Consider the following 12,578-nt stretch of genomic DNA (forward strand, 5'->3'; position numbering starts at 1 on the left):
AGTATTGAATAAGGGAAAAGGAGGTTATTTCTGTTCTACTGATGATACACTTAAATAATACATAGTCCTACAGCTTGAGAGAAAGAAAAAATGATCTCAAAGTAATAAAATAGGCTACCACCATGTCCTACAATATTTATATTATTATCTCGTTGAAACCACACTAGTATCTTTTTGGCTTAACCTCCCCTTGCCTGTACCTTTTTTATGACGGTTTAAATGGTATCCAGGGAAATGGGAGGTTTGTTAGATGGGTTGGTCTTAAACTTTCCACAAAATTGCTCAACTCTCCATTTACTTTATTTCAGCGTACATTGAGAACACCCTACCAACCTTTCTACTCTCAGTGTGGATAAAACAAAGCAGAAATGAAAAGAAAAAACTCACACAGTATTTTAAAGTAGTATTGACATGTGTTTGGGAAGAATATTTATTCTTCAATCAAGAAAAGGATTAAGATAGAAAGTAGAGGCTAGGGGCAAATATTTACTTATCTATATAAAGACAGGATAGTTCCTGGGGCTCGGTGCTGGGACTGGTATAATTTGGCATTTTGATTCCTTTTTAAAAGGATGTTGAAACTAAGCATCTTAAGCTTGCAGGTGACACTTCGCCCTTTGGGAAAGTGAAATGCCAGACTGATGTATTGTAATAAACCGGAGTAAGCTCTCATGAGGCTGTACAAGTGAACAGATAAACAGCGTATGAGATTAAATGTAGGGAAGTGGGTGAGACTGGGGATGTTGTAGAAAGGATTCTAAGTGAGTTATAATTAGTACTAGATAGCCAATGAAGTACTCTCTAGTCCTAAAATTCTTTGATTTTTTTTTATTAAATCTGGGGGAGAGATCCAAATTGCACTACAAAAAGGATAGGATCTGAAATTTCCCTAAGAAAGGGATACAGGAATTATTATAGATTATTAGAGTGGACGTATTGCCTTTCCATTGTTTCAGAGCTTGTCTGCTGAACATGATCCCACACTAGGACTTTGGGCTCCAATTATTCTTCTTTAGGAAACTGGGCTCAACAGGTAGATGGACTCCACAGAGAACGTTACCCGCTTACCTGGTGCCTTTCTGATGCCCTTTCTTCACCCAGTATTTATCCAGCAAGTCACTCAGACTTGTTAGTGTATCCTGTGCTGGTCTCCAGGGAGGTCAGGGGTGAGGGGTGTGTGTGGTACCAACAAAGTATAAGACATGGCCCTTTTCTTGTCCTCAAGGAGCTTGCAATCTTATTGAATAGAAAAGGCCAACACATAAGCTGTAAAACTAAAATATAAAATAAAATGTGCATGCCTAAGCACCAAAATTAGTGGTAGGGTGGATGCTGTATGAATTCAGAGAAGATGAAGATACAAGTGAGCAGATGGGTAAGGGAACTCTTCATGGAGCGGGAAGAACTTTCATTATCCTTGAACAGTGGTTAAGATTTAGATAGTTGGAGAGTAGGGACAAGGAGACAATAACATGGACTTGTGCTTGTCATCTTTGGAACCTGGCTTGGCTGGAGCTAGAGACTTGGAGACAACATGGTATAATCAAAAAATTACTAGATTTAAAGTCATAAGACCTGGGTTTGAATCCTGGCTACCTCTGTCACTTAGCCTACCTAGGACTGTGTTGTCTCATCTGTCAGGTGAGGCGATTAAATGTTAACAAAGGGCCCTTCTACCTCTAAGCCTTACGCACTTAGTCATAGCTTACTAGCTCATTAATTGGCCAGATGACCTGTGTTTATATTGTGGAAAAATGGGAGTTAAAGTTAGAGAGGACCCAAATTGTGGAGGTCCTTGAATGGAAGTTTAATAGTGAGTTTGGCTGCCACTGGAGGCTTTTGAGAAGGAGATGAACATGATGAAAGTAATGTTATGGGGAAGAAGAGATGATTTGATTGGAGTGGTGATAGAGAAAAGAGAATCAGAGGAAACCACTGACATTTCAGACTAGTTGTCTAGAAGAATAGTAGTAGCTTTAACAAAAATACTGGCTGGCATTTTCTGACCAGATCCTCATTCACCCTTGTGTAGAACTTAGGGAACTGTCTACCCCACACCATATCAAAGATGTGTTTTTTGGGTGAAGAGAGAAAGGGAGAAAAAAACAACCCCAAAGATCTCCCTTTTCACCTTAAACTTAGAACTGTTGTAGTTATTAGCTTGTTTCAGAAGCCTAGTAGCATTTTTTTTCTGTTTCCCTACAATAGAATTCTATATTGCTTTGTCATTAAATTTCAAGTTTTGCATTGTGTTGGCCTCCTTAAGGCCTTCTAAAAGTAGGAAGAGTACTAAACCTGAATAAATTAATTATAAGGTAGAACATGCAAGTGGTTGGATCCATCATCTTGGAAAATATGCAGTTGCTATTCTCATTCATTTCAAAGGCTAAAGATAAGATCCACTATGACATACGAACACAAACACATTTCATAAATCTAATTATCTAAATGCCTACATTTGTTCCAAAATCAAAGTCTTCATTTGAAAAAATTCTTTAATATAGTCTGTGAAAATCAACCTTAAATTTTAATATGATAAAAAGCATATATCTAAAACCAAAAAGCTAGCATTGTTGGCAAACTAGAAGCCTTCCCAATAAATAAAAAGTAAAGTACAGATCCCTCTTTTTTCACTACTATTTGATATAGCTTTAGAAATGTTAGTATTTCTAAGACGAGAAAGAAATTAAACGTATAAACATAGGTAGAGAGGTGATAAAATTAAAATCTCAGAAAACCAGCAAGTAAATTAATTGAAACAATAGCTCAGGAAAGTAGCAGGATGGAAAATGAATTTGAAAACATCATTTTTATATAACAATAAAAATATAGGATAAGTAATAGAAAAGGGAGGCCCATTCAAAATAGTTACAAAATGTCATGAAATATCTGGAAGTCAGCCTACCAAAGTATACTAAAGATTCATATAAATACAGTTATACTTGCTCATGATTAGACCACATTGGTATATTTAAAATGGTCATCCTAGATAAATTAATTTATAATTTTAGCACTGTAACAAACTATGAAAGTAGATACTTTAAAAGCTAGACAAAATAATGAAATTTATTTGAAAAAACAACAGTCTAGCACTGCAAGGGAAATAATTGGAGGGACGGGTAGGAATTAAAGAGGAATAGCACTTGAAAACTTCAAATTATATTATAAAGCAGTAATTATAAAAACTCTTTGGCACTGGTTAAAAAGGGTCAGTGGAATAAAAGTAGGTCAGTGGAATAAATTAAATGAGAAAGAATCAACAACAAACCTGAAGACATCAATTTCTTGAGGACACACCTGTTATTTGACAGGAACTGCTAGGAAAACTGGAAAGAAATCTGACAGAAGTTAGATTTAGCCCAGTATTTTTCATACATATACCATAACAAGCACAAAACGGGCAAGTAATCTGAATATTAAAGGTCTCAACTTAAAAATTTAGAAGAAAACGAGATCGGATATCTTACATAATTATTGCTTGGGGAAGAAGTTCTTAACCAAACAAGAAATAGAAGTGATCTTGAAAGTCAAAATAGATTATTTTGATTGCATGAAATTGAAAAGCTTTTGCATGAATAAAGTTAGTGAAGCTTAGATAAGAAAGGGGAGCTGCCATTTCGGGGGCAATAAAACCTTTGCATCAAATATCTCTAATAAGGGTTTGATATCCATGATATATAGGAAACTAACTCACATATATAGATCTAAGAGTCATTCCACAATAGATAAGTAGTCAAAGAATATAAGCAGCTCACAAAAGAAGAATTGAAAATTACTTACAGTCATACGAAATATTGCTAATTATCACTAGTAACAAGAAACATAGGAATCCACAACTTTCAACTTTCATCTTATACCCAAAACACTGGCAAATATGACAAAGATGTAAGTTCAGTGTTGGAAGGGATTAGAAAAGCAGGTACACTAATACACCATTGGTGAAACAGTGCATCTGTACAGCCATTCCGGACTGCAATTTGGAATTATGTTTTTTAAAGTATTTAAAATGTCTTTATCATTTGACCTAGAAATCTCACTTCTGGACATATTACCCAAAAAAGTTAAAGATAGAAAGGTCACATACACGAAAATATTCATAGCAATATAAAAAATGTGATAGCAAAGAACTAGAAACAAAGTAGATATACATCAATTGAAGAACTAAACAAATCATGGTATATAAATATGATGAATCAATACTGTGCTGATTGTGAAGATTCAGAGAAGCATGAGAAGACACATGAACTGATGAAAGTGGAATAAGCAGAACCATGAAAATAAGATACATGGTAACTACTACAGAGCGTATAGAAAGAACTGAAAACCTTTGAGAGTTGTATAATTTATAACGATCAAGCTTCTCTCCCTTCTTTGCATAGGTGGAGGCTGCTTTAAAAGTAGATTTTGCTGTCACACTCAGTTGATGTGCTGGTCAGTTTTGCTGAAGTAACTGCCTTTTTTTTATTCTTTGTTAAAAGGAATGGTTTACTGGCTGGGGTTAGAGAAAAAGATACTCAGAAATGGCAATGTAAAACAAAATGTATAAATAAATTTTTAAAAAATTTGCCTCAGAATAACAAAAACTGGTTACATTTCCAGGAACGTGAATTTGAAGAAATGAGGGTTCAGCAACAGAGAGAAGGAAATATTAACACAATTGTTGAAGAAGAAAGACAAAAACTTCTCAAAGAGCATGCTGCAAATCTTCTGGGCTATCTTCCCAAAGTAAGTGAAATTAAAGATAAATTAGTATGTCACTTTGGAGGCAGAGTGGTATTGGAAAACGAGCACTGACCAGTTGGAAGCCCTGTCTTTTGATTTTGTGTTAATTTCTGCTTGTAATTCCTGCTTGTAATTTCTGTTTGTGTTTTCCCATGAGTGAGCCCCAAAGCAAAATTCTAACCTCAGAGTGTGTACACACACACACACACACTCTCTTCTTCAGGGTCAGAGGGCATCACAACCCTCCAGCTCTAACCACTCGAACTTTTTACTCCACCCTGCTCCTGTTCTACTCATTCAGCAAGCTACTCCCACCACAGACCTCATGCAACCCAGACTTCCATGTGACTCAAGCAGGGCACATGGGCCTACCAGCGGATGGGAAGATCTTGAAATCAAACAGAAATACATTAACAGTACAAAAGGGTGGTAGTGGGAATGGAGAGGAGGATTTGGATGTGAGAGATGTCACAGAAGTAAAACCAACAAGCCCAGATAACAGAGAGTGGAAAGAGTCAAAGATAACACCAAGACTTTGAAGATAAAGACTGGGTGAATGGTAGTATGCATCACTGAGAGAAAGCAAAGTCAGAAAGGAGAATATGTTTAAAAGGGAAAAATATAAGCCTGATTTTAGACATTTGAGAAGTTAGTGGGTCATCCAGATAGAGATGTACCATAGATACCATATAGATCTAGAATTTGAGACAGCTAGGTGATGCAGTGGATAGAGCTCCAAGCCTGGAATCAGGAAGACCTGAGTTCATATCCAGCCTCAGACACTTACTAGCTGTGTGACTCCAAGAAAGTCACTTAACCCTGTTTTTGCCTCAGTTTCCGCTTCTGTAAAATGAGCGGGAGAAGGAAATGGCAGACCACTCCAGTATCTTGGACAAGCCATCCCCAAATGGGTTCATGAAATATTGAACATGATGAAACAACAAGATTTAGAATTTAAAAAGAGGTCTAAGCTTAGAGATATGGATTAGGGAGTCATCTGTAGAGAGTTTATGATTGAAGCCAAGGTAGAAACTGAGGTCACCAAGTAGAGAGAAGAGAGAAAAGAAGCCCAAGAATGGACTTTGGGGAACATTTAATGAGAGGGAGTGGTCAGAGGACTAAGAAGTGAACTAATGGTGTCACAAAAGGGGGGCAGTGAGAATGGTCAGACACAGAAGGGAAGAATGATTATTTGTATCGAATGCTACATCAAGGTCCCCAAGTATAAGGATGAAGAAAAGGCCATTGAGTTTGGCCCTGGGGAGCTTCAATAGATTGGTGGATATAGAAGTTAGTTTACAAAGGGCTGAGGAGAAAATAGTTGGAGAGGAAGTGGGCAAACTGCTTTTTCAAGAAGCTTAACTATGAAGGGCAGACTAGAGATGGAATAGCTAGAATGAGGGAAGAAGTTTAAGGGAAAAATTCAGTTCATTTGTTTGTTTAGGGTTTGAGTGACCTGAGCATTTGTTTTAAGCAGATGGGAAGAGAAGCGGGGAAGAGACTGAAGTTGAGTGAGACAGCAGCAGCGCTTGCCAAGCTGGGGGTCTGGGGGAGGGGAGGGGTGAGAATCTAACAGGTAAAGGGCATTAGACTTAGCAGTAAGCATGGGGTCCCAATTCCTCTGGGAAAGGAGGAGAGAAGTTTGAGGTTGGAAAAGGGAGCCAAGAGACCTACTTTGGATGGACTTTATCTTCTCAGTCAAGTTGGAGGCGGTTTCCTGGAGTATATGTGGGGAACAGCTGGGCCTTTGAAAAAGGTTTGGAAAGTTTTTGTGGGGAGTTAAAGAGGGAATTTACAAGAGTTGAATAAAAGTATTGCCAATATTCCATAAGTTTGCTGTTGTTCAGTCATTTTTCAGTTGTATCTGACTCTTCCTGACCCCATTTGGGGTTTTATTGACAAAGATACTGGAGTGGTTTGCCTCTTCCTTCTCCAGCTCATTTTACAATAAGGAAACTTTTGGCAGACAGGGTTAAATGACTTTCCCAATCTCACATAGGTAGTAAATGTCTGAGGCCAGATTTGAACTCAGCAAAATGAGTCTTCCTGACTCCAGTCCTGGAACTCTATCTACCGAACTGCTTAGCTGCCTTGTGCCACCTAGCTTAATTTTGTGGCTGCTCAGCAGCCTAGAAGCGAGAAGGTTACCAAGAGTTAAGAATTAATGAACGGGTAGAAAATGGTGGAAGGTGTGAAACGGGTAGTGGGTGGTGGTTCCCAATACAGTCTTTTAATTATGAAAAGGCTTGTTGATAATGCCTTTTCTGCATTACTGTCACTTTCCAAACACCATTCCCCATGGTCTTATTCCTTGCAACCAACCAACACATTAGCCAAGTGTGTGAAGACAGTTAAAACTAGAGAGAGGGTAATGAGCTGGAATAATCAGGAGGGGTTAGAAGATCCCAGTCATCATGAAGAGCAGGTCTCTCATGAATGAGGGGAGTTGGAAGAACAGAAGGGTAGGAAGTTGTGAATAGAGAACATTTTGAAGGTCAGGATCTTGGAGGGAGTACAGTACAATTCTGTGGGGTGGTGAGATGTATTTGTGGATGATTAAGCCATTAGAGTGGAGAAGGAGGTGTGCTGGGAGGAGGGGTCATCAAGGATGTCTAAGTCTCCAAAACAGCAGGGAATGGGGCAGAGGTGAAAACAGTAAACCAAGGGCTAAAGTCACCAAAGAATTTGGAAGAGGAACAGAGTTCACCCTTGATAGCAATAAAGAGAGGAATAGAGTGGTTTAAATGGGTTACCCAGGTTTTCAAGGGAGCGAGAAGCATGCAGATCCTGCCTTCTGGCTCCATATGTGAGAGTGGCCTCCAGTAGTGAGGCCTGTGAGTTTTAGTTAAAGCAGAGAGACTGGAAAGAGGAGAAGTCCAAGGATGTTGGAGGGGGGCTTTTTATTTAATATTTTTAGTTTTCAGCATTGATTTTCACAAGAATTTGAATTACAGATTTTCTCCCCATTTCTACCTTCCCCCCCACTCCAAGATGGCATATATTCTGGTTACCCCATTCCCCAGTCAGCCCTCCCTTCAGTCACCCCACTCCTCCCCCCATCCCCTCTTCCTTTACTTTCTTAGAGCACTTTGTCCCAAGGTTGAGGCGCTGCGCTGTTGTTTTCAGAGCTATTTCTCACAGCAAGCTCTGCCACACCAGCGCTCCTCCTCCCCCAAGAGCCGCCAACCCAGACTGTGACTCAGATCTAAGCTGGCTCAGCACTCCCACTCATATCCACCACTTAATTCCTCCCACCAGGTGGGCCTGGGGCCTGAAGCAACTGCAGCTGTAGTCCTCAGAGCTGCATCACCTCTGAGGCCCCTGGGGAGGTGGCCAAACCTCGAACTCCTTTCACTCTGTCCCAGCAGCTTTTCCCACTAACCTTCTCTGTTGTCTTTGATATTTGTGGGTAACTGCCACAGCGCACTGATTCAGGGCGGTAGGGCCTGTTCCAGGACCTGGCTCCTGGTCTGGTTGGTCCGGGCGCAGCCCACGCTGGGCTCTGCTCCCCTCTGCTCCCAGCTCCCTGAGCGATAGACCTTACCCAGCGACCATCCAGGCTGTCCTGGGCTGGATCCCTGCTTCCCTCTGCTATTTTGTGGGTTCTGCAGTTCTAGAATTTGTTCAGAGCCATTTTTATAGGTGTTTTGGAGGGTCCTGGGGGAGAGCTTTAGGCGAGTCCCTGCTTTCCAGTCGCCATCTTGGCTCCACCCCAGGCAGATGTCCATTTCTTGATTGATTAATTTCATAAATTCATGATTTTGCTGAGTAGATTGCTTTGGTATTGGACATAACTTGGACCTCAGTTTCTTTGGACCTCAGTTTGTTCATCTGTCAAATGAAGGGTTTCGTCTAAATGATCTCTATAGGATTTCTAGTTCCAAAAGTTAGTTTGTCTCTGACCTGTATTCTCTTTGCCACAAGGTATTCATAAATCTGTACATTTAGTGAAATAGTCTGGTATCCAAAAATAACCTAATGTGTTTTCCTTTTAGGGAGTAATTAAACATGAACAAGATGTTGATATGCTTGGTGAAGCCTTTAGGAAAGCCTATCTGAAAAGCGACACACCATTAGAAGACAGCTGCTGATGTCATCCAGAGTTGGATTGCTTTCTATCACCACTAGATGTCAGCCTGCCTTCTGTATCAGGTTTGACAGTCATTGTCTCCGTAAGAATCCTTCACACATATGGGTTTTTTTTAAACCATTATAGTATCTGACAATTCCGATACATCCAATCTGTAAGAGAATACAATTTTGTCTTCTTTGTCAATAAATTTTTGAAAGAAGGATTATATCGAACATCTCATTGTACTCTTAAGATTTTTATTTTTATTTAATAATTAACAAAACACTTGGAAACTCAGAACAAAATTTATATGTCATCACTAATGCAGAATAAACTATTCCAACTAAAATATGGTCAATATTCATGGGGGAGGGAAGGGAATACATGTTTACAAAAAACAATAATTGACAAAATACTTTTATCTTCTTAAAAGTCTTTTATCCAAAATATAGGGAGAACTGTCATTTATCTGACGTAAGCAGAATTTATTCTAGCAATTCAGCAGAATGTTTTTCATAAAATATTTATTTATAATTATATTAAAAACATTAATTAAAATTTTGATATTTTCCTGGGGATTAATTCAACTGTGAACCAAAACTGAAACGTTAAAACATTTCAGCTAAGGATCAAGTTGCCATCTTGTTTGTCTATACCTGGTTATTATGTTGCTATACAAAGGAACCTTATGTGATGCCTCATCTTAATTATGGAGGTGACTCTATACTTGCAGGTTGGCAGCTCTGGCTACTACTGTCAACTAGGAACAAAACGACATTCTTCTAAGGTTAGGTCTTTGAAGACTAGGGCACATTGGGCTAAATAAGGAGGCAAAGCATTGTATCACTACCCACTCATGAAGCACGCTTAACACCTCTGAGGCCTGACTGAGGTGCCATTTACACTTAAGAATGGAAACCTCTGGTGCCTCACCCATTAAGGAACCACCTTCATCTCACAACTTATATTAAGCAACTCTGGACAAAAGGTAATGGTATGACTCTGGATCAGCTGCTCAGTAGCAGCCAAGGTTCCCAAGCAGGCAAGCAATGGTTTTTCAAAAGTGGAAAGTGAGTGGCCGCATCAGAGAGTTTATGGCTCCAAAAGCCTAATGGTCATTTCATCTAACTGTCTTCTGATGCCCAGGGTCTGTGCTGCCTGGTCTTCCATAATGACAAGGTCAGGAATTATTACAGTAAAGCACATAACATCTTTATTCTCCTGATTACCATCAGTTGCCAGATACCGTATACCTTCTTTACTGGCCATATCATGAGGAATTTGTATAGTCAAGCATTCCAGCCTTCTTCATTTCTGTTACTAAGAATGAAGTCTCTTTTACCTTCCTACCCCAATATTGTTTAATATTAACTACACAGAATGGTTCAGACACCTGCAAGGGCTTCCATTTACTCACAATGACCAGTGAGAAGCTACTGTAAGCATCTGTACAGACACTGATTCCCAGTCAGTGAACATGACTGTCCTCTGTAGCGTGTAGACATGCATCATTCCTGAGCAGCTGCTCCCAGCGCCCCACCCACAACCAGCATGGTTCCTACCACACCTTTTTCCTCTCCCCTCTTCCTTTCCAGCACTTTAGCTGAGAACAATAATCAACTCAACCATCCCTGGAAAGGATGTGTCAATAATTGCCCTATGACTTCAGTCACTATCCCTGTGACTTGCCTGACCAAAACATTTTTCCTTGGTCACCACTCCTCTGTATGTGTTGTGTTCCCCTATTACAGTATAAACTCCTTGAGGTCAGGGACTATCTTGCTTATATTTGTATCCCCAAAGCTTCCTTTCCTGTCCTGTCTGCATTGATTTTATTTTTGAAAGTTTTAAAATTTCATGTATAGCAACTCCTTTGGAGCTACTCCTCCAGCTCCACTTGGAACAGTGAGCCCTACAGCTATCTATGGACAAATGGAAAAAATGCTCTAAATCATTATGGATTAGAGAAATGCAAATTAAAACAACTCTGAGGTATCACCTCATGCCTATCGGGTTGGCTAATATGACCAAAAAGGAAAATAATAAGTGGAGGAGATGCAGGAAAATTGGAACACTCACGTATTGTTGGTGGAGTTGTGAATTGATCCAGCCATTCTGGAGAGCAATTTGGAACTGTGCCCAAAGGAGTACAAAACTGTGCATTTCCTTTGATCCAGCAATACCACTGCTGGGTCTATATCTGAAAGAGATCACTAAAAAAGGGAAAAGGATCCACATGCACAAAAATATTTATAGCAGGTCTTTTTGTAGTGGCAAAGAATTGGAAATCGACAGGGTGCCTATCAATTGGGGAATGGCTGAACAAGTTGTGGTATATAAATGTAATGGAATACTATTGTGCTATAAGAAAAGATAGGCAGGTGGACTTCGGGAAAACCTGGAAAGACTTATATGAACTGATGCTGAGTGAAGTGAGCAGAACCAGGAGAACATTGTACACCGTACCAACATTGTGCATTGACCAACTTTGATAGACTTAGCCAGGGCCTCAAGGCCATAGGTTCCTCACCCCTGGACTTAGCTCTTCGCAGCAATACAATGATCTAAGACAAGTCCAAACGACTCATGATGGAAATGCTATCTACGTCCAGAGAAAGAACTGTGGAGTCTGAATCCAGATTGAAGCACACTACTTTCTTTTTATGTTGTTTTTTTTCTTTTTCATGGTTTTTCCTTTTGGTTCTGATTCTTCTTTCACAACATGACTAATGTGGAAATATGTTTAATATGATTGTACAGGTATGGCCTGTATCGGATTGCATGCTGTCTCAGGGAGGGGGGAGGAGAGTTAGGGGGAAAATTTTAGAACTCAGAAGCTTATAAAAGTGAATGTTGAGGGGGCAGCTAGGTGGCGCAGTGAGTAGAGCACCGGCCCTGGAGTCAGGAGGACCTGAGTTCAAATGCAGCCTCAGACACTTGACACATTTACTAGATGTATGACCTTGGGCAAGTCACTTAACCCCAATTGTCCTGCCAAAACAAAAAAAAATTTAAAATATTAAAAAAGTGAATGTTGAAAACTAAAACTAAATAGAAAATTTTTAAAAAAGAAACTGCGCCCCATAAGAAGGTTCTGGGGCTAACGCTGAGGGGCTGGAGTTTCTAGCACTGTTACACAGGAGCCTTCAAATGTTGTGCTTTCCATTTCATATAAGCCAGTAACCTCAATTAGCTTTTAGGAAAATACTTTTACTAAGATGGTCTAGTAAAAACAGTTGGTACAAAATATCACCCCAAAATCTTTCATACACAAAAAATCTCTGAGTAAAGGCTCAGTCTTGACATACAAGTATGGCACATATGTAGGGAACACATGTGACCAGAGGATAAATTCAGCTCCTTGTTACTAGAAGCCCTTTATTTCCTTTTGGGCAGCACTTGTTAAGTTCCCCATTGGTATAGCTCTGCTGGGCTCCAAAGTTTGGTGCCTTTATAGAGTCCATGGCTAGCATTCTGTCTACCACCAGGGGTCAAATACTCCCATGAAGTTACTTTCTCAGGTGGCTGTCTTTCTGTATTGATCTTTGTCTGTGTTTGTCCATGTCTGTCCTCAGTATGTATGTGTCTATGCCATGTTGAATACATTGTCTCTTACTGGTTTGGTTTCTTTCCAATAACATGGTCCATGGTGATGATTGTAAGGTGAAGGGGGGTGGCATGCAACCCTCCTGGGCTCACTCTCCCACTCTCTTGGGGCCCCCTGGTATAGAAGTGAACTGCCTCTCTAAGGTACCTCTGTACCTCTAAGGTCCAGAGATCTCCA

General features: G+C 39.8%; 1 protein-coding gene across 1 annotated transcript in view; it reads left to right on the top strand.

Moving 5' to 3' along the window:
* MNS1 (meiosis specific nuclear structural 1) overlaps positions 1–8,898 on the top strand; it is a 35,540-nt gene extending 26,642 nt beyond the window's left edge. The window contains exons 9-10 of the mRNA XM_036736440.1: positions 4,600–4,725; positions 8,718–8,898. Coding sequence (XP_036592335.1) covers positions 4,600–4,725; positions 8,718–8,813 — 222 coding nt within the window. The 3' untranslated portion in view covers positions 8,814–8,898. The remainder of the gene's footprint in view (positions 1–4,599; positions 4,726–8,717) is intronic.
* Positions 8,899–12,578: the final 3,680 nt, after the last annotated feature.

The sequence above is a fragment of the Trichosurus vulpecula genome, chromosome 8 (assembly GCF_011100635.1).
Source record: "Trichosurus vulpecula isolate mTriVul1 chromosome 8, mTriVul1.pri, whole genome shotgun sequence".
NCBI lineage: Eukaryota > Metazoa > Chordata > Mammalia > Diprotodontia > Phalangeridae > Trichosurus > Trichosurus vulpecula.